Raw genomic sequence first — 21,592 nt, forward strand, 5'->3', positions numbered from 1 at the left:
GAGTTTTTTTTAAATATGACAGATTAGGTTTCAGTTTGGGGTTGAGATCATAGCCTGAGTTGTACTATTGAAATTCTAAGCAGAAACTGAAAACCTGCAGTGGACAGGCTGACGAGCAGCAGATGCGTAACATTAATTTTCTCTCACGCAAAATATAGACAACTCCTTGCACAACAGCTTAAGCATTGCACTGTTTTTTTGCCTTGCACCTGACAGAGGACATTTTTATGTTGTTTCACCTGGTGTCATGTTCCCATTTGCAGCGATCTGCAGGAGTTCATGTGGAGATGGTTTCTGCTCCAGACCCAACATGTGCACCTGCCCCAGCGGCCAGATTGCCTCATCCTGCGGATCCAAGTCAGGTCATTCAGAACCTCCTCTTTTCCAACTCTTTTAAAGTCTGGCATGTTTTTGGTTATATATTGTGCACAGGTTAGGGGTTAGCTGGCACAGAGCCAATAGATAAGCATGATTTATGCAAATAGGAGCGTATGTTGAAACAGTTTTTTTTGGAGAGCTTGGCCCAAACCCAACTCCTATCTTTATATTTTTGATTAAAGGACTTTAATCTTTGGAAAAACATTACACTATATGACAAGCAGTGACAGATGATAGATAAAAGAAAACATGCAATCTTGTCATCTAATTTTCTCCGTCAAATACAAATTAAAGAGAATGTAAATGGATCCTATTCTTTAGGTTTGAAAGGCCCTGTGCCTTAACTTCTTTTCTTTTTAGTTTTCCCTTTCCCCCTTAATAAGTAATGGACACTAACTAGCATGATACAAAATGATACTAGGCCAAAGAATCTCCTGAAAACATCCTTTGAAACTGTCCCAAGATTGTTGCAACTGATGTATGTTGCAATCACGTTTTTGCAAACAGCGGCCAGTCTTTTGGGTTGTGTGTGTGTCGACTGTGTGTGTGTGTGTGTGTGTGTGTGTGTGTGTGTGTGCTTTCTGGAAGATGTCCACAGTCAACGTCTCCATGTTTCTCTCTTGCAGCTCACAGCACTTCAAACCAGTGCGCTCATCTGTTTGCACACCATAAATTTCTAGGAAATTGCATCTGAGCTTGACTGTTAAGAAATGGTTCAGAGTGAATTGTTTATGTTGTAAATATAATCCACAGAATACTTTTGAGTACTCTGAACTTAACTCCAACATTGTTTTGGGTGTATGTCCGTGTGTGTTTGCGTTGTTCTGCCCACAGTCCAGCACTGTAACATTCGGTGCATGAATGGTGGAACATGTGCAGAGGACCACTGCCAGTGTCAGAAAGGCTACGTGGGAAACCACTGCGGTCAACGTAAGGATCACTGTGACTCACCTCAACTTTGTCAGTTAATGTTAACGTAATTTCTTTTGTATGAGGATTAGTTATCCCACCTCTTTTTCTAACATTTTTTTATGTAGGAAGTTAGTTTTTAGTGCTTTTTTCTCACACTTTCACATCCATTTTCTCGACCAGTGGAAAACAAATTCTTGATTGTTAATGCTGCGGCGTAAAAAGAGGAGACTGTCAGAAAATGTTTTAAGCTTCTATCTTTCTCTCTGGGTAATCATCGTATATATATATATATATATATGTGTGTATAGCCAAAGTCCCTGCACAGACGTTGTCTTTAATCTCCAAATGCTTTGATAGTGACTTTGACACATAATTGGCCACTTTTCAGTCACACTTGTTTAGCCATTTAACAAAAGAAACAAAAATGGGAATGAGATCAGCTTCATTGGGGATATGGCTGCATTGTTGTTCAGTATATGTGAGCAAAGAAAGCAGGAGAGAAGCAAACAGAAGTGCAGGGCTGACGCAAAGAGGAATGCAACATGAATGGGACATTAAAGGTTGGCATAAAATGCTAACTTTATCAACAGTTAAGCTCCATTCCTAAAGGCTGTGCTCCTGGATACCATATTTTGTGTCCTGTTTGTGATACTGTTGGAATGATATTTACTTTTTGGTGATTAGATTTTCTATATTAGATCAACTACTATTCAATTTCACAATAATTTCTTGATTCGTTAACTATTAGCTGATTTATTTGAGACTACCACAGGCATTGCAATGCCTTAGTCCCTTTTTATGTTTGGTCTGAGGAAGTAAAGGTTTCCCTTTTTTCCTTTAAATTTTTTACAAAGTTGACATTTGCCACTGCTGTTGGAGCAGCTGAGAACTGTGCAGGGTTCTCCTGACTTACCAGACATTGTTGTGAAAATGAACATTACACAGAAAGTAAAAGCAAAAGAAAATTGTACTCTTGTCATGATGGGTTGCAGTGCAACATGCGCATATAGTAAGCAGGCCCCACCGCAGAAATGGCGACATGTTTTCCTATGGTGCTTGCCTGTATTTGTCTATAGAGGGCCAATTTTCCTTTCATTTGAAAATGGAAGTTGTGGGCATTTTAACCAAGAATAGATTGGTTTGCTCATGTAGTCTTGGCTCCCCATAAGCACTGGCGTGTCGCTTAGCACTGGTGCTGTAGGTTGTCGGTTAAGGTAGCAGTCAGACGATTGGTTCTGTTGTTCCCGAGCTGATGTGCAAACAAGAATTAAACAGGTTCTCTTCAGATCCACAAGTTTTCTGAGTAACTTATTTGCAGGAATAGCCCAGGATGATTAAGGAGATTATTAGTCAAAACCTTTGAAACATCTATCACAGTGTACAACAGCATCCTGATGACGAAACCTTCATTTTGAATCCTTACTATATTCATTTAGTGTGTGCACTATAATCATTTTTCGAGCTACTGAAGGAGAGTCGCCAGGCATCTAGCACATGTCTTCTCATGTGAAATACAACAAGAAAAGAAAAACTATAAGCATTCTACCAGAAGGACATTTAAACAGCTCACACTGATATTGTGGCTCACATTACAGTCCTTGTGTCGTCTCATGGTTTGTTGGTATCTCTTTTCATCCCCAGCGGTTTGCGAAAATGGCTGTCTCAATGGAGGAAGATGTGTGGCTCCCAACAGATGTGTGTGCACGTACGGCTTCACCGGGGCCCAGTGTGAAAGAGGTAAGAGTGCCACACGACAGAGCTCAACATCCCACCATCTCAGTGCTCTACATTCACTACTCACGGCTGCCGGTGCACTTTTCAAATCCACACGTGCTGCATTTGTGAGAACGTGACTCAGTGTTGAATGGTGGTTCTTTTATGTGACTGCTTAGTCATGCCGCCGGCTGGGACAATGTGGTTTGTTGTGGAATATTTGCATGTCAAGTTTGAGCTCAGAAATGACCATTATTTTCCACATGTGCTCTGAAACAACGCTCTGGGGTATGTAATGTCTTTCTGAGTGTGCGCTGTTTGTTAACTGAAGACCTCCCATCCTCCTGTGGTTGCTCTCCGGCACATGTGAGCAAAGGCTCCAAAGTATACACAAACCGAGGGCAGCCTGTCCTCTGTTTGAGGCAAATGCGTGTGTACGCCTTTCTGTGCATGTGTTTTGTGTATTTTCTGAGTGTCTGTGGCAGCAGTGACCTACAGAGGTCAAAGTGTTGGCCTTGTAACACTAATATTTAGATTGACAGCAGAGCTCTTAATTAGTAACATCCCCTTTAACAAGGCCATGTCTCAGAGACCTGTCAGGCGGGTCTGCTCGAGGATTTGTCCTTTGGTTTACTTTAGTGTGTTCTTAAAACCCTACAGCCAATAAGCACTATCTGGTCGCCTGATGTTTTAGTAGCAGACCTTATCTGGTGGAACACATACTTTGGTATCTGCTCTTTCCTGTAGAAGTGTGGCCAGATGGTGTATAACTGTTGAGGAATTCAAATTGAACATTTTTTCAGCACACATTATCTTCAGGATGTTCATAGTTTTCAGGGAACATAATGAATCTCAGAATCCCTGTGCTGTGGTGAAGGAAGTAATGCAAATACCACATCTGGTTTTGAAACTTAGATTTGCCATGCAAGGTGAGGAGAATGCAAACAGGCCACTCACTTTTTCTGCTTTATTGATATGTGTCTCTGAGTGAAGCTAATTGTTGTGCTTGGAGGCTGGTTTCCATCTCCACTCGGTGATCATAACATGGTGTTGAATTTAATTTGGATATCCGTTGGTGTCATTGCACATTATGCTGTTACAAAAGCTATGTTAGCTACGCTGAACTGGTCAGCACAGAGTGTTTTTCTTTTTTACATATCTGTATTTTTTAAACTGCTGAATATCTCTAGTATAATGTAGTGCTCAGAAGTTTCACAAACAACCAGGGATTTAAGTTGTTTGGTTTTGTTTGGATCCAGCATTTCAGGGTTGAGCTTTTTCTATGATGTTATTAATTGAGCATCTTCAGTTTTGAAGCGTTGGGTAGCAAAACAAGCAATTTGAAGACATTATGTCAGGCTCTGGGAGCCCAAAAGGCTCTGTAAAACAAGCCAGAGATCTGGAATAATCTCCTTTCCTTTTAGATAACATTAAACCAACAGTCAAAGTATCACCTCCTTTTCTCACTGAAAGATAAGGCAGCAGCCTTTGTTGACTGCGTCTCCCCAACCACTTTCTAATTCAGCCACATTTAACCCTTGGCTTAGGCTTTATATCAATGCAAAATCTTTATTTTTTTAAAAGTCTGTTTGCATCTGAGCTCATATGACATTAAGTTAGATCCACAGACATATATACGTAGGCGCCACACTGGTCATTGGTTCATGCATCAACAACACTTCCATAGTGGTAGTGGCAACTCCTTAGAACTCAGGAGGACTGAACGAGGTAAGGATACCTGGAACCTGCACAAACTGTGTATGTTGTACAGAGCGTCACACCACTAAAATCAGACTGCGTAGATAGTAAGAGTACTACTGTGGTTTGATATTTTCACACCATAGCTTATTGTATCTATAGGCTATCAATGATAGTACCTTACAGCTGTACATCGTCTACATTGTTTTTGTACTAAATCTCTTTGTATATGGCCATTTATGCTATATTAAACCTATAGCCTGTGTTATTTTGGCGCTGTTATATTTGCAACATGTCAGGTAGATGCTATGCTGTTGTTTGTGTTTATTTTGGAGTCTTTCAGTAGTATACATGTAATGATAAAATGCTGGTATTGTTTCATTTTTTTCATTATTCTTACTAATGATCGTTGTACATAGGAATGCTTTGTTCCTTTTTTTTACTGTCTCCAAATGAATGAGTTGTGTGCTCTAACATGAAACACACAAAAAAATTAAAATAATGCAGACAGGCATGATAGCACATTTGTACATTTAATTTGGCTGCATTACTGTGTAAAGTGACGCCTCTTAAAGTTTTAACCAGGGGAAATGAGCTAAATCAATTCCTGACAAACAGAAGGTTTTACACTTTTCTATGACCACATATGTATTTCACTCTGTAAATCTTGATCTCTCGGCAGCATTGACTATTTCTTAACTGTTAGGTTACTGAGGACCAAACTTTTGAATATAAAAAGCAAATTCCCATGAAAATGTAAAACTTCTTGTATTGTTTTCCGGTAAAAAGAAAATTTCCTGTTCACTAATGTCATTTTAATGGCCTGTCTTGCCCTGACAAATATTGCAGACATACTGATGTAGTGCAGAAACAGGCTCAGGCTGTCAATGGTGAGATCACATTAGATGACACATTGCTCCTTGATAGCACACCTTGCCTCGACAATCTTACAGATTTCCCATATTGGCTGATGCACCGTTATTTTTAAATCTTTTAGTGTGAGGATGTTCAAGATTGGCAAGAAGCCAGTTAGGACTTGACCAACGCTGACAAGTTGTTGTTGTTTTGTTTCCATTTGGCACATAGTTGGCTGATGAAGTGAAAGCAGCACACTTTTTGGTTTTCAGGTACAGGTGATTATAATTTTGTTCAATTTTATGTCTAGGTTTGTTTTCCCTTTTCATTCAAAATAGCTCTAAATAAATTGATTGATTAATGACGTGCATTTGTAACCCACCCATATTTTGTTGTTCCTTCATTTCACCTTTGGTTATTTCAAGACAGGTAGAGAATGTAGGCGTGTGGATTCAGTGGCGTTTTAGGCTAAGTTACTTTCACTGGAATTTCCTTGGCAAGGATCCATCACCTCCCAGGGGAAAGTCATTGTGCTCTCACATAAACACTAGCACATGCATAAAACACATGTGTATGCACACCCCACTAGGTATTTAATGTAATTTACAGAACCGTGCCCCATTATGGCTTGATCTTATCACATTAGCAAGAACACGAGCTTTTGACAAACATGTGATCTGACCAGGGGAGAAGTAGTTGCACTAGGGACTCTGAGGCTTTCTTGAATGTAGAAATATCCTGCTGCTCTCAGGTCTCGAACACATCACTGCTGGAGAGCTGCATGCTGCCCAAGTGACTGGTTATCTGCTGACCAGTGATCCTGCCACCATACACTGCTGACTTGTACATCAACGTGTTCTTTGTTGGCTACAAATGTGATTTAGGTTGGAATGTGGAATTTGTGAGAATGCAGCAGGCACAGTGCTGCTGCATTCAAGGCTCTCTCCTCCTTCTGCAGAGTCATTTAACAACAGAGCAATAAAATCTAGCTTTTGCTATGACGCCACTGAGTTCACTTGGGATGGTGGTGAAAGACTGGCCTGAAACGTGGCAACACGTGAGCTACACAGTCAAAAAAAAAATAAAAATCAACTATAGCACCAGGAGGAAGTCAGTCAGTCAGCCGAGGGATTCTCTTGTCTCTTAATGCCTTTTTGCCTATCAGCCCCTGTTCTATCCCAATGCAAACCTCAGTAGATAGATTAACAAGTGTGTGTCTCCATGTGTGTTTTAGTGCATGTTTAACTTGTTAGTTCTGGGAGAATGGAATAATCCTGATGACCTGCCAATAGGGAAGACCCCACCCAGATATATGACCCCAAAACTTGTGCATGCAAGCACAAATCACACAAACACATGCATACACAGATACAGTGGTATAAACTATTTTTATGTAAATACATGCAAGATGTCTTTAATAAGCATCATCTGCAATAATATGGAAAAAGTGCAAGATTTTTGCTTGTGTGAATAAATTCTTGAATCACTCAAGGAAACTCTTTTGACCCACTCCCCAGCGGACCTCCTTCCAGTAAACGCACCTCCACCTAAACACAAACACAAGCTCTCCATTACGATATGTGGGTACATGCTTGCCGAAGCTACAATAATATGTTCCCCACATTTTTTTACAAAAGTAGAACAGTAAACCAAAAACGGTGGAGGAACATTTCTGTAAGTTTCGGTGTGCTCTGAGATCATCGCTGGCCAGATTTTGGCTGAAATGAGCTGACATACCATGTGTGTGTGTTTTAAGTGTGTGAACACGTGCGATTACTCTCAGATGTACAGGACATGGGTGGATCCCCCAGCTGTATGCAGTACACAGAGACAGAAAGATGACGAATGAAATGACACAATTTTCACCCAACAGCTGTCTGCCTCTCCCTGTTTACCTCAGCTGACTGTTAAAATGCTGTGCTTGTATTTACTTTATTCCTTTCTCAGATGTTTGAGTTTCAATACTTGCTCTCCTTCAAAGGAGGCTATGATAGGCTGGAATATGTCAGATGTGTACTATGTGAAAAAGCTTCCAGAGTTTCTGTAATTGATTTTCCTAAACAGTGTGTTGCTTTGTTGATGCCGGCTTTACGTAGACAGAAGATATCTGACAACTGGTTGACTGTTTTAAAGGCGATATATTATGGAAAAATAATTTTTCTTACTTTTTCTGTTTTTGAGAGAATATTTGTGTATCTGAAGTCAGTGTAAAGTGTAAGTGTAAAACTCCAAAAACACAACCATGGCATTTTTTTTTTTAGTGCCCCTTTGTTTGAAAGTTCCTAATTTAATGAGCCATTTTGATTTTCATTTCAAATTTATGTCACTCGTCAAGTTTAATCTACCTCCTCTGCTAAGCCTTGACCTCTGAGCCCCGCCCGCTGGCATCCACCCTGCTGTACCGATGAAGACAGCTGTACTGTGGAGAATGCATCTCACATCTACCACCAGCCTCAGATGATATAAGCGCCCAGTGGATAAACTATAATTGAGGGAATGTTCCCGTAAGAAATAGCGAAACAACTTGGTCCATTTGGTGCAAGAGGTAGTAGCTGCTGACCTCAGCAGAGAGGCAGACTGTGGGCAAAGTTGAGCACATGCTAAGTCTCCACCTCACCAAACAGAGACAAGAGCCACTGTGCTTAAACCAACAGGTATTTTGACCAAAGCCCGTCTCTTATGTCTCTTAATAAGACTTCAGAAAATTGTGTCAAATTGTTAAAAAAAGGGGGGCATAATGTATCGCCTTTAAAGCTCACTTTGTTGAAAGGACACCAAACCGACAATCAGACGTTGGGCACGTCTGGAACGTCTGTGATTATCTGTCTCTCTCGTATTTTTGGAGTGTGTGCCCCTTTGCCATTGTCAGATTCAAGTAGTAGATTCAAGTTGTTGTCGCAGCTGTCGTTTAAAGAGCTCGCTCGATTCGCTGTTCAGTGTAGCGAATGGCCGCATGAGAAGGGAGGCGGTGGTGACGAGAGAAAGCAAACAACAAAGTGGGTTAGCCATTGTTTAACTTTCCAGAAATGTATTTCACAAACAGGTTAGTAACTTACTGAGCAGACAATGCTCGACACCACCATCTGCTCAGCTGTGATACTGTATGAATGCACTATGCTTCATGTGCTACAAACAGACTATAGTATACAGTTGAGAAATCATTTAAAAATGACCCCACACATGTTTTTCTTATTATTACTGATATTGCCCTTTTATAGGGTTATATTTTGTATATTGGGAATATAGGTATAAGCACCACTCAGAGCTGTATGTCAGCATTTCTGGTTTACGTACTGTATAAAACAATGGATAAAGTAGTCTGCTGTCCTGAAACCAATGCAGAACTACCTTAAAGTTTAATACCACTGATGGCCACTAGGTGCTGACTCCAACACTTTTTACTACAGTGGAACCCCATTAAGAGAGCATCAATTTCTGTCTTGAAATACTGACTCAACAAGTTTTTCTTATGGTGCTTATGTGCTAGTGATCCCTCTTAAAATAATTCCATATTTTAAAAGAAACATGTTTTTGTCCAACAAGCATTTAAGCACCACTCTCCCACTCCACCCTCTTGTCCAAATTTGGTAGCTCCAGACAGACACTGACAGTGACGACCAAATCCTGAACTTGAGGTATTAAAAACAGCATTTCACAGGCCATTTAGTGACATCACAGAGACTTGGTTTTTCCTCGTGACTCAAGCACAATCTTGACTCTTTCCCAACACACTGAGTATCCTTGGGACCAGGATCCAGCATCTGTTCATGATTGCAGATCTGGATTGTGTGAAGTAGAGCCACACAGAGCAGCACAGTTGAGAAACACACACACATGCTGGAAGAAAATGAGAGCAGCGAAACAACTGTAGAGACTCTTACATTGAGCTGAAATTAAAGAAATGCACCAAGATGATATGAGCCGTCAACCTGAGTATGCATGCACATCACTAATAAGGCAAGACGGTTTATTTAAAAGCGTGGTTAAAGATAGCAAGCTTTTAACAAAATGCTGTACAACTAAAAGAATATGAGTAATCAAAGCTGAATTAGTAAAAGCAACACAAACCAAGCAAATGGATTCAAGCAAAATTGATCAAAAGTCATGAACTTGTTTGATTAAAATACCAAAGAATAGAAATGAGTTTTCACATCTTTTTGGAATGTGTAAAGTTAAAAGATCTTAGAGATAAGATCGTAATCTCTCCAATTACTTGAAACAAACAGGAAAATTTTAAGATCAGTTTTTAGATTAACTTGGAGGCAAAATGTGATCACCCTTGTGTGTGCCTGTCAGAAGTTGAGCTGCAGCCTTTTGGACCAGTTTGAGATGCGAAAGCAGGGACTGGCTGATGTCTAAATAATGTTTCGCTGACTGCTATCGTTTGATAAATCTTTTTCCAAATTGCCTGTCCTGAAAGTTAGCCACCCACTAGGTTAGGGAAATGATTCTGTAGGTTGGTTATGTATGAAAGTTTAAATCTGCAACCCCAAAGTGGAAATGTTCTGCTGTTTGGTTTTGACTGCTTGTTTCACACACTACACGTCATCAGGAATCTTTAAAACCTATCCAAAGATCTGTCCTGGTTCTTTAGCCTTTCTGTTGTTAACGGGAAAACACTGATCGCATTTCATCTTTGATTTTATCCTAAGACTCCATGCTTTTGTCATTCACTATTTCCTCTTATTTTTGTCTGGGGTTTTTGTGATTGTTCTTTTTTATATCGATGTGAATTACTCTAGTCGGTGTTTTGTGTTTAGAAATATGCTCTATCCGTAAACTGACACGAATGGGCTAAATATGAAACTGGATCCAGAGGACTGCTAGTTTTGTTCTGGTCAGGAATATTTAGGAAACAATGAGGTTTGGATAGAGACTGGCTGGTTGTTGTCCTACTGCTAATGCAAGCTGACTAACAATTCAGTTGACTTCATGTATTATGTAGACCTGAGAATGGTATCAATATTCTAAACTTTAGGATATAAAATGAAAAACTGCATTTGATAGAATGCTACATTTTTCTATTATGTAACTGTTATAACTGGTGTAGCAGGTACAATGTAAAGTTTTTGCATTACTGCAGCTCCACAAGTAGTTGTTCAAATTATTTCACAATGTGCCACATAATGAGAATTGATATAGTAATGTTTTTGTGGTTGTTAAGGTAATGAAGTGGGTTTATAAGTGGGACATTTCCCTCAGTGATTGTGCAGAACATTCCCTAGTTGGAAAATTTGTAAAACATACAGTTTCTTCCAAATTGTACTTGGTTATATGCACTTAGTTAATTTCCAGCTCTTGGTGGAAGGAGAAGTCGACAAAGAATCAAAAGCATTTGGTCTCCAGTAGAGTCAAAGCAGGAGGGAGTGAGAAAGAGAAAGAAAGATGACCCAGTTCTGTTTCACACAGAGCTGGTGCCAGAGGCAGAGAGACCGTGGAGGCTGTGGTGCACGTGACGGGTCTGGGCTGGGCCTCGGTCCACACGGGAAACGCACAATGTCTCGTTTGTTTTAAACGACTGCACTGTTGGAACTGGTCTCCCTCTTTCCTCTCGCTGTCTGTTGTCTGCTGTGAAATGTGGAAATGATTTTTGCTTTTGGATCACATCCAGATTCTTTTGGGAGTGATGTGTTTTTCCTTCTCTCCTCCTCCCGGTCCCTATCTGTGTTTCACCATCTTCTAATCTTTCACCTGATAAGATTCAGTGATTTTTGTTGAATCAGGAGGGAGTTTGTAACTAAGGAGTGGTGTTTGGAGAGAGAATGATGTGAGGGGATAGATGCATGCAAGCAGCCGGCTCAGGGGAATGAGGGTTTAAAGCAGTTTGAGAGGGAGGAGAGAAGAACCTTCTTGATGAAGGGACTTTCTTCATGCGATAATATTTGTTAAAAGCTATTTAGTTTTAATTCTAGGCTGCTGTGGCTTGTGTGGAAATCACCTTCTATGTTCCATAGATCACATCAGCTGGCCTTAGGGATAATGATCTATCCCACTTGGATCATATATCACTAGAAAAATAACAAATAGCAGCAAACTACATGCTACATTTGCCATTTCTCTGCAAAGACACAACACAGTTAACTTAATAGCCAATGCTCATATAATACTGCAGCAGACTGATTTTTCATTGTCTGGGTGTATTTTTTTACTCTCCACAGCCACCCACACACCTTTAAAAGGTTTTCCAGACCTCCTCTTTATCTCACACACACATACACACACACACACACACATACAATGCACCCGAGGGCCGAGCTGATTGAAAAAATCAAGAACAAACAATGTATTCTTTATGGAGTATGTTCCTGTCCACTCTGAGGCACTTGCATCACATTGTGTGAGTGTGTTATAGATGTCATGCAAAGTTACTTTCAGTTTGAAGGTTTTTGTTAATGGCATCAACACTGCATATGTAATTTACACAAAAAGTAAAGCTCAGGTTACAGGTTTTTATAAGTGCTGCTAAAGGTTTCTTTTTCACAATTTTGGTTAGAGAAATTTCACAAATGATTTCAACTTCTGTTTACATGTTCAACTGGCCACCAAATACTATAATCCACAAAATTTCTTGTGTTTGTACTGGAAGTAAAGAGACTAATCTAAGTTTAGAGAAAACCAACCTCCTGGTTTGCTTCTGCAGACTACCGCACTGGGCCATGCTTCGCCTCTGTGAATAACCAGATGTGTCAAGGCCAGCTCACAGGCATTGTCTGCACAAAAACTTTGTGCTGCGCCACAGTGGGGCGGGCGTGGGGTCACCCCTGTGAGATGTGCCCAGCCCAGCCTCACCCCTGCCGAAGAGGGTTCATACCAAACCACCGCACCGGGGCGTGCCAAGGTAAAGTCTGTTCCTCAGAGCCTCTGTCTCTTTTTATGTTTTCGTATCTTTCTTTTCCTGTGTCACTCTCCCCCGCCTCTCGTTCTGTCAGTAAAGTGCTGCTTTTATCCTTTCTTCCCATTTTAACTCCTTCTTCCTCCTTGTCTGCCCTTGCCCCTCTTTCTCTGCCATCCCCTCTCCAGAGGATTAGTTCTAATTGGGTTAAATTGGGGTGGGTGGCAGTGCCTCCCACATGTGTATGGAATGCCCTAAAACACCCGCTGTGGCGGCACTGTCAGAGTCAGTAACACGGGTCAGTGGCGGTGCCACGTGGGAGAGCTCATTTTTGGTAAGGCGGCCCTGCTCCAGACCCAACAACGTCAGAACCTCTGCAGGGGAGGCGGACCTGAGCCAGAACCCAGAGGAACATGGAGTACTCTGAGACTGCATCAGGTCACAGCCTCCTGTAGGTTTTCAGCCTGAGACCTGCGTTTTAGTTGGTCAAATTCATTACATTAATTTAATAAAGTCATCAGTATAACTCACAAAATAGCAGATTTCAAACCTGGTGTGCCTAATCAATGACATCATAGTGTCATTCTTTATCTTCATAAACAGCAGCCGTTTCACGTGATTAACCCTTTAACCTACTCTTTTACTACATACACTCCTGTGTTTTATACATGCATACATTTCCGAGGTCAACTTTCCTCAGGTTTAAGCTCCTCCTTCAGGACACATTCATCTTCTTCTACTTTGTCACTTTCAAAGAATAATCAGAACCTGAGTGTTAAACAGACCCAGTGTCTGTCCATGCACATGCAGTGGTGTGTACATTTGTGTATTAGTATTAGTTGGTATGCATGTCTTTGATGTTGCTCATGTGAATATTAGTTATAAACTGTATACTCTGTATGTTCAGATGTGGATGAGTGCCAAGCCATCCCTGGAATCTGTCAAGGAGGAAACTGCATCAACACTGTGGGATCCTTTGAATGTAAATGCCCCGCTGGGCACAAGTTCAACGAGATCTCACAGAAATGTGATGGTAAGGATTAAGCCAGAAGCCGTCATGGTAAAGCTGTGCCACCAGTGTCAGTGGCTTGAATCAAAGAGTAGTCTTAAAAGTATTTTAAAAGTTTCTAAAAGTTGAGAGAGTTCAAAGCCACATCCGTCTCTGTGTGGTTAACTTCACCTCAGTCGTGGCATTCTGATTATTACTTTGTGGGAAGAAGACCACACATAAGGCACTTTTTTTGCTCTTCCCTTGAAATAAGTTTAATTAAACCAAAGTGGCACCCAGTGTTCTGTCAGCTGTGCTGCTCTGACATGTGAGGTTGCTAACCTAAAATGTTTTCTTTCCTGCTATATGTTTAAGTTCCTCAGCTCAATTTATTGCACTGCACATCAATCAAACGTTGAGGAAATGAGGGAGGATTATGTTGTCGTGTATGTTTTAAAAAGACACTTCTATCAGCTGAGGATTGTTAACTATCAGCTTCTGACATACTTTCATAATTATTACATTTTAATTTTCATCTTATTTCTTTCTCAAATGTGGCCTCTGAGAGACCCATGGTGTGTTTAGTATTTGAATCCAAAAAAAAGAGAACCATTTATATTAAAAGTTTTCTCTCTTCATCGCTTGCAAATACAAAAAAAAAAAAAAAAAAAGCCCACAGTAAGCCTGTGAAAAATACTGGCTCATTAAGACACGAATTTGACGATTTCCAGACCAACTTTGACTCCGGTTGTCTGGCACCCATTTTCAGAGTAAAATATGTACTAGTTTATGCCCAGTTATAATTGCCGGAAAACTTCTGGAGTGTGTAAAAGACATTTCAAACGAGTTTAAGTTACAGAGTATTTCTTAAAGGACATTCTGTCTGATTTTGAACACTTTATGGAAAACGGTCCTAACGCAGGAACAGCTGCAGTGGACCCTGGTTTTAATATCCTGTGACCATGTCTCATTTCCATATTCATAGCCAACGTGTGCTTTAGTGGTGAAGACATTCACGTTTTAAGTTTAAACTTTTGTTTTTACTTTGTTTGTATTTATTTAAAAGTTTGATAACAGTGCAGACCTCTGTTTTTTTCTTCTCAGATCTGGATGAGTGCTCAAACATTCCAGGTCTGTGCAGTTCGGGTGAATGCTCCAATACTGTAGGCAGCTACTTCTGCAAATGTCCTCAGGGATATTACAGCTCCGTTGATGGATCCAGGTGTATAGGTGAGTTCCCGACTATTCTGCTTGTTAATAATCAGCTGGGTTTTACTTACTTTTTTTTTCTTTTTGCTGGTAGAAGAGATCATATAAGAGACATAATTTAAGTTCCTTCTATGTCTGGCATTAAGAGCAGAACCTACTGAAATCTATCCAACGTTCCAGCTGGTAGAATTTAGGTCAGTTGCCACTTGCTTGTTTGTGGTTCCACAACAATGAGCCATACTCTCTTCAAAGAGTGAGGAGCACGTGATGAGAGTGGTAAATTGAACTCAGTGGACATTTTGGAATAAGTAGAATGAAAAGGCAGAAAAGAAATCTGTAGCGCTCCCTAGTCCAGCTCAGTTTCACACAGAACAGATCAGGGAAGAATGTGGGTAGGAATAATCCATTAGACGTTTGTGCACATTGTTACACTTGCGTGCACGCACCTACAAACATATGCAAAAACACATTCACATTGACACACACACACACCCCCCCCCCCCCCCCCCCCCTCCCCGCTTCAAGTACAGCATGCTTGTGCAGAAGGAATGTCTGAGTCCTTCGTGCCAGAAAACTGTTGTGCCGAACATTTTAGTCTTGTTTTACATGCAGTAACACCACTTATCTTGACCCATAAGGACTGAACTTCTTTTACCTCCATCCAAATCCATCTATCTCTGAGTTTGTGTCAAACTTGCCCAAAAATCAGTGGTGTAGTCTGTCAGGTTCTCTCGCCGAATATCTTGGATGAGCAGAGTGTGAAACAATACATGAAGTATTTATGTTAATAGGGAGCTTTAGTGTGAGTCATGCTGGTGCACAGTGCCAGAAACTGCAGGATCAAGGAGCAGCGCTCATAAATATGAAATGATGACTATTGCAAATGGCTTCCATCCTCCAAATGATGGAAACTCTTAAAAAAAAACAAAAAAAACTTTTTGATTGTTCTCTGGCCAGTTTTCTTAACATGTAGACAGCACAGGCCATTTTCCATACAGCACGAGACTTCATGCTGTGTTGTTTCCTACAGATGCTCGTGGTGGGTACTGCTACGCTTCCCTGCTGAATGGGCGGTGTGCCAACCAAAACTCGCAGCTGTTGACCAAAATGCAGTGCTGCTGTGATAGTGGGCGCTGCTGGTCTGACAATTCCACCCCTGAAATGTGCCCCATGCGTGGAACAGGTTGAGTCCCTCATCATCACAATGCTTTTCAATTTTCCTTTCTCATGAGTCTCAATGTCTCAACACAGAGCAAACCTTTCTTTGTTTTTCAATGTGCTCATTTTAGAGGAGTACCAGAGACTGTGCATCCAGACACTTGATAACAGAGAGGTGCTGATACCTGATCGTGTCCCTGGGTCTCCGGACATACCATTCATCTACCCAGTTCCACGTCCTGACCAAGTTCCTGGGCCAATACCTGGATTTATTCCTGGTCAAATTCCCAACCAATATCCAGGCCAGATCCCAATTCAAATACCGGGTCAATTTCCAGGACTACCTATACAGCCTCCTCCACCAGGTATACCCTTACTTTCTGCTTCTCTTTGGTTGTGTCAAAGTAGTTCTGAACTCGTACTGGGTTGTGTATTGCTCAACCTACCAGTCTGGATTGTGTCTGGATTATCTAGATCCTCTTTTTGAGCTACAACAACCCATGCTTGCCCTTGAGCTAGTTAGATACATGCTAATGATGGAAAACTTTGACAGCTGATTTAAAAATATTCATAGAATATGTTGCAGAACGAGTTTATTTTAAATGACAATTTTCTGGATACATTTGTAGACCGCAAATGTCTCACCTGTATAAGTCCTTAATATTGACAGGATTATTAGTGGGGGATTTCAATATCCATGTTGATTTTAGGAATGACAGTCTCAGTACTGCTCAGATGGTGACAAAACCCACATACTGCCACAGTTACACTCTTGATCTTCAATAATTTCCGCAGATGTCTTTCTAACAATGCTGTGTCCAGATTCAAGAAACAATTGTTATCATTGTTGCCTACATCTCCATATTTGAATGCTATAGAAGACATTTCCCCAAACCTTACTCCCATGCAACTAGTCTGTCTGGTTGACAGTGCTGCAGTCTATCTGTGTTTAACTCTTGATGCTGTCGCTCTGTTAGGGGAAGAAGTATTGGCTCATAATAGGTATTCTCCTTGGTACGATACACAATTGCGTATCTTATAACAACAAATGAGAAAAAGGGGTTCCATCAGTGTGAAGAATTCTGCCTAGCCTGAAAAGATAGTTTTACAACATATCAGAAAGCCTTGCCCGGGGCCAGAACAACTCATTATTTATATTCATCAATTTTTTTTAAGATAGTAAATAGTTGTGTCTATTAGAAATGTTTTATCTTACAAAAAATAATAAAAAAGGCGATTTTAAACCTTATTTAATCTGTTTGTTCCCTGTTGGTTTAACTGGGTTGTAAAGGGATGTTTTACTCCTTATCAACACTTCTTTACTCCTTCAAAACAATCTGTATTGAATGGCTTTGTACCAGCCGTGAGTTAGCTGTAATTAAACCATAGCTTAAAAAGTCCCGACACCTTAGTGTTGCATTTGACACCATTGACCACAACATCTTATTACAAAGACTTGAACTCAACGTTGTGATCATGGGAACCTCTGTGGACTCCATCCATCCATTTTCTATACCCGCTTAATCCGTCGGTTGGCTCCCGGGGGGGCTGGAGCCTAACCCAGCGGCCATCGGGCGAGAGGCGAGGTACACCCTGGACAGGTCGCGAGTCCACCACAGGGCCACACAGAGACAAACGAGACAAACAACCACACACACGCTCACACTAGCTGTTTTCACACTGAGATCCGCTACCATCGCGGGTCCAAATTGCCACTTCATCCTGCGTCGAGCAATGTGAAAGCTTGGCGTATTCGGTGATCCGTGCCGCCTGAAGCCGAGTTCCGGGGGCGTTGCCTAGTGGCAGAGCGTCACACGAAACACATAAAATGCTGGGCGTGTACAATGACGTAGGCACAAGCCATGCGTCGGAGGTAGGCCTAAATACAACTCAAATTTTTCAAACCAACGATGGCGGGACACCTTGAGGACTTGTTTTTGCAAGTGTATATGCAGTTCATGGAGATGTTATTTTACGGGTGTGGATGGTCACAACGTGGGATGCCGCCGAAGAACAAATGCGAGACAAATGGAGAATACAAGAGCACTATAATGTCCAAGAAGAACGCGAACAGCGTCGACGCAATCGACGAAGACGTTTAGCTGTCATGGCTCTGAACACACGTGTCTGCAAGAAGAGTGTGGACGACGGCAAGACCACAAGGGTTGGTGTTTTGGTCAAATGCTCTGAACAGTTTTGACGACGACGAGTGGAGAAAGCATTTTCGGATGTTGCGGCAAACCTTCGACTTTGTGGAACTTGTTGAGCCACATGTGAGGCGCAAGGTAACAAAAATGTCTCGAACTTGCAGAGTAAAACTTGAAGTGAAACTGTCCATCCTGTCTTAAACTCCTCACGTCACGCCACGCCCACGTCCATCCCGCGTCAATTTTATCACATCAAATTCGGCTCGGCAAAAAGACTTATCGAGTTGACACCCCAGCCCGGATCGTCAGTGTGAAAGGAACAGCGAACACACTAAATTTGCGAATTAAACGCGGGTTCTTCCTCAGTGTAAAAGGGGCTACTCACTCCTAAGGACAATTTTAGAGACACCAATTAACCTAACATGCATGTGAGGAGGAAGCTGGAGTACCCAGAGAGAACCCACGCACACATGGGGACCTCTGTGGACTGGTTTAAGGAATATCAATCTGACAGATTTCAGTTTGTTAATGTAAATGGTTTCTTTCACACATAAGAGAGTTATTTATGGTTTTCCACAGGGTTCTGTTCTTGGACCAGTTCTGTTCTGTCTACATATGATACCTTTAGGAAATATCATCACGAAAGATGACATACATTTCAGTTGTTATGCTGATGATACCCAGCTCTATATGTCTATGAAATTTCAGGAAACTAATTGGTTATTGAAGTCACAAGCTTGTTTCTGTCATATGAAGGCTTGGAAAACCTTGTTCTTGGCCCTGACTTTCTCTGGATGGTATTAGTTTGGCCTCCAGTACTACTGTGAGGAGCTTGGGTGTATTTTTAAACAGGATTTGTTTTTTAACTCTCATATTTAACTCTAGAGTGGTCTGCTTTTAGCTGCAAAAGATTTCCAAAATCAGGAACATGCTATACCAAAGCTACGCTGAAAAACTGGTTTACACGTTCATTACATTTAGACTATATTACGGCAGTGCAATTTTATCTGGGTGTCCAAATAACTTCCTTAAAATATCCCAGTTGATCCAGAATGCTGTGGCCAGAGGACTGACTGCTACTGCCAAGAGAGATCACACTTTACCTGTGTTAGCCTCTCTACAGTGGCTCCTGGTAAAATTTAGAGTAGAATTTGAAATCCTCCTTATGACACGTAAAGCCCTGACTTAGTTCCATCTTACCGTAAAGATATTTTTGCTCCCAATAATCCTACTACAAGTCTTTGCTCTCAGAGGGTAGGTTTACTTGTGGTCCCCAGAATTTCCAAATAGAGCCTTCAGCTCTCAGGCTCCTTACTTGAGGAACCAGCTTCCTGTCTCGATACAAAATGATAAACCTGTAAAAATCTGGTTTTAAGTTTTAAGACTTGGAATAAAATGTACCTTTTTAAAATAGCTTATGTTTAAGTCAATCAACTTCATTCAGAGCTTTTATCTTTCAGAGTGTTTCATGTACTTTTATTTTATTTTCTATTTTCTGAATATTATATTGCTGCTTGCAGGCTGCCTTTTAGAGTTGTTATTTAAATTGTTTATTTGTCCGTGTATGTGTGTACTCATATATTTTGCCTCTGCTCTGTAAAGCACTTTTGGTTGCATTTTTTGTTTGAACTTGGTACTAATCTAAATCAATCATTTTAACCCAAATTGGAAAAATTTGGCTCATACCAAATCTCGATACATTGCAAATGCTGCAGGCAAACAGGCCTGGCAAGGCCACATGCTTATGAATTACCAAGCTTTTGCAGGCAGGTGAGATGTCACTTTTCTTCTACTACTTTGTTTGTACTGCTATGTAAGGATTATCTGTAAGTGGTACCTCAAATTTGTTTGGACCAAATTTATTTGGCAATGAATAAATCTTTTCACTTTATGATTCATTGGTAACACATTAATTTGATTGTTTCTGTCAGGTCCTATCATAATCCAAACACAGAATATCACCAACATGTGCCAGGCCTATCGCAACCTCTGCCTGAATGGCCGATGTATCCCCATGGCGGGTGGCGTAGGATATCGCTGTGAGTGCAACATGGGGTTCCGGTTGGATGGAAGGGGCGAGTGCATCGGTAAGTTTTGAAAGAGTGTGATGCGGGTTTGTTTGATATCAAGTTTAAGTTAGACTAAGAAAGTTTTTGTAACTTTGTGTCTGCTCTCCAGATGATGATGAATGTGAGAAAAGCCCATGTGCGCACGGAAAGTGTGTGAACACCCCCGGGTCTTACATCTGTCAGTGTCCTGCTGGTTTCCAGTCAACTTCAACCAGGACAGAGTGCCGGGGTGACACATACGCACCTCGATACAAACACACATACAGACACTCTTAAGAGGATGCATGTGTTTATTGTGCTTTGTGTGTTTGTTTCTGCCAGATCTGGACGAATGTGTGGCCAATGGTCGTATCTGCAACAACGGCCGCTGTGTGAACACGGAAGGCAGCTTCCACTGTGTCTGCAATGCTGGCTTTGACATTTCAGCAGATGGCAAAAATTGTCAAGGTCTGTTAAGTACCTACATCTGCATTTATGGAGTAGAAACATATTTAAGGAGTGTTTTTTGTTAAGAACCACAATATATTTAATGTTAATGTTTAATGGACCATGGATCTGTTGGACGTGGTGATTTAATATGAATGCTTGCTGGAGGCATGTAATTTGGAAGGTGGGATTTAAATGATCATACTTGTGGTTTTGTGTGTTTCAGCTCATTGAATACAAAATATGTGCATTTTATATTGCTAACCATTTTCCAAAAGAATGAATATTATTAGTATTTGCTTTTTAGTTTCGAGCATCTATTTATTTTGTGTCATTTTAGAAAACTTAGAACTCAGGACGCCTATTCTTTTCAGTTAAAGCGGTTCGGTTCAGTGACAATCTGATTGTCAAGGAACTCATGTCATTTATACATAAATAGTTTTTAGTAAACCATGCAAAACCACTTGAACTAATTACTTGCAAATTATCATTCAGTCTCTGTTTGTCCACAGACCAGGATGAGTGTTTGATTAGGAACATGTGCCTCAATGGACTCTGTATCAATGAAGATGGCAGCTTCAAATGCATCTGCAAACTTGGATATCTGCTTGACACCAGTGGACGCATGTGTGTTGGTGAGACATTTGTATTTGTACAATAGATTAGAGTCATATATTCTCCTGCTTGCTCTCCTGCAGCTTGAAGGGTGGCTACGTCTCTGGCATGTTAGTACTTCTGTTAAGTGAGTCTTAACGCACAGAGTAAAAATCCCCCTAAAAGCCTTGGAAAAATCCCTCAACATCCTGGCTTGCCAGCTGGACGTGTTGATAGTTGGGGCCCGCCTATTTTGAGATTTTAGCAGACAGACTTCAGTAAACTGGTCTGGTGCAGGATTAAGTAATTTGGCCATCTCCTGAATTGATAGAACAGCATGTTAACAAAGCCAACAACCAATTAATCATCTCATTGTAAATGACAGTATCAGATGCTGCAAAGAACCTCAGATTGAGATGCAGTTTACAGTCATTTCAAAGATTTTCTGCCGCCCAACTACTCTCACAGCCACAGGGCTTCATGTACAGACGTTTGATCTCAGAGACACCGACCTTGTTAAGCCATATTAGAATAAATAAACAGGAAAGTAGGGTGTGGGTGAAGTGTGCTTATGTATGCAGTTGCTAATGAAATGTGTAGTCTAAAGAGGCCT

General features: G+C 40.9%; 1 protein-coding gene across 1 annotated transcript in view; it reads left to right on the top strand.

Moving 5' to 3' along the window:
- fbn1 (fibrillin 1) overlaps positions 1-21,592 on the top strand; it is a 75,376-nt gene that overhangs the window by 5,195 nt on the left and 48,589 nt on the right. The window contains exons 4-15 of the mRNA XM_075478071.1: positions 264-362; positions 1,213-1,308; positions 2,932-3,027; positions 12,197-12,394; positions 13,296-13,421; positions 14,481-14,606; positions 15,616-15,768; positions 15,875-16,108; positions 19,822-19,977; positions 20,069-20,188; positions 20,281-20,406; positions 20,898-21,020. Of these exons, the coding sequence (XP_075334186.1) occupies positions 264-362; positions 1,213-1,308; positions 2,932-3,027; positions 12,197-12,394; positions 13,296-13,421; positions 14,481-14,606; positions 15,616-15,768; positions 15,875-16,108; positions 19,822-19,977; positions 20,069-20,188; positions 20,281-20,406; positions 20,898-21,020 (1,653 nt within the window). The remainder of the gene's footprint in view (positions 1-263; positions 363-1,212; positions 1,309-2,931; positions 3,028-12,196; positions 12,395-13,295; positions 13,422-14,480; positions 14,607-15,615; positions 15,769-15,874; positions 16,109-19,821; positions 19,978-20,068; positions 20,189-20,280; positions 20,407-20,897; positions 21,021-21,592) is intronic.

The sequence above is a fragment of the Odontesthes bonariensis genome, chromosome 1, assembly GCF_027942865.1.
Source record: "Odontesthes bonariensis isolate fOdoBon6 chromosome 1, fOdoBon6.hap1, whole genome shotgun sequence".
Lineage (NCBI taxonomy): Eukaryota > Metazoa > Chordata > Actinopteri > Atheriniformes > Atherinopsidae > Odontesthes > Odontesthes bonariensis.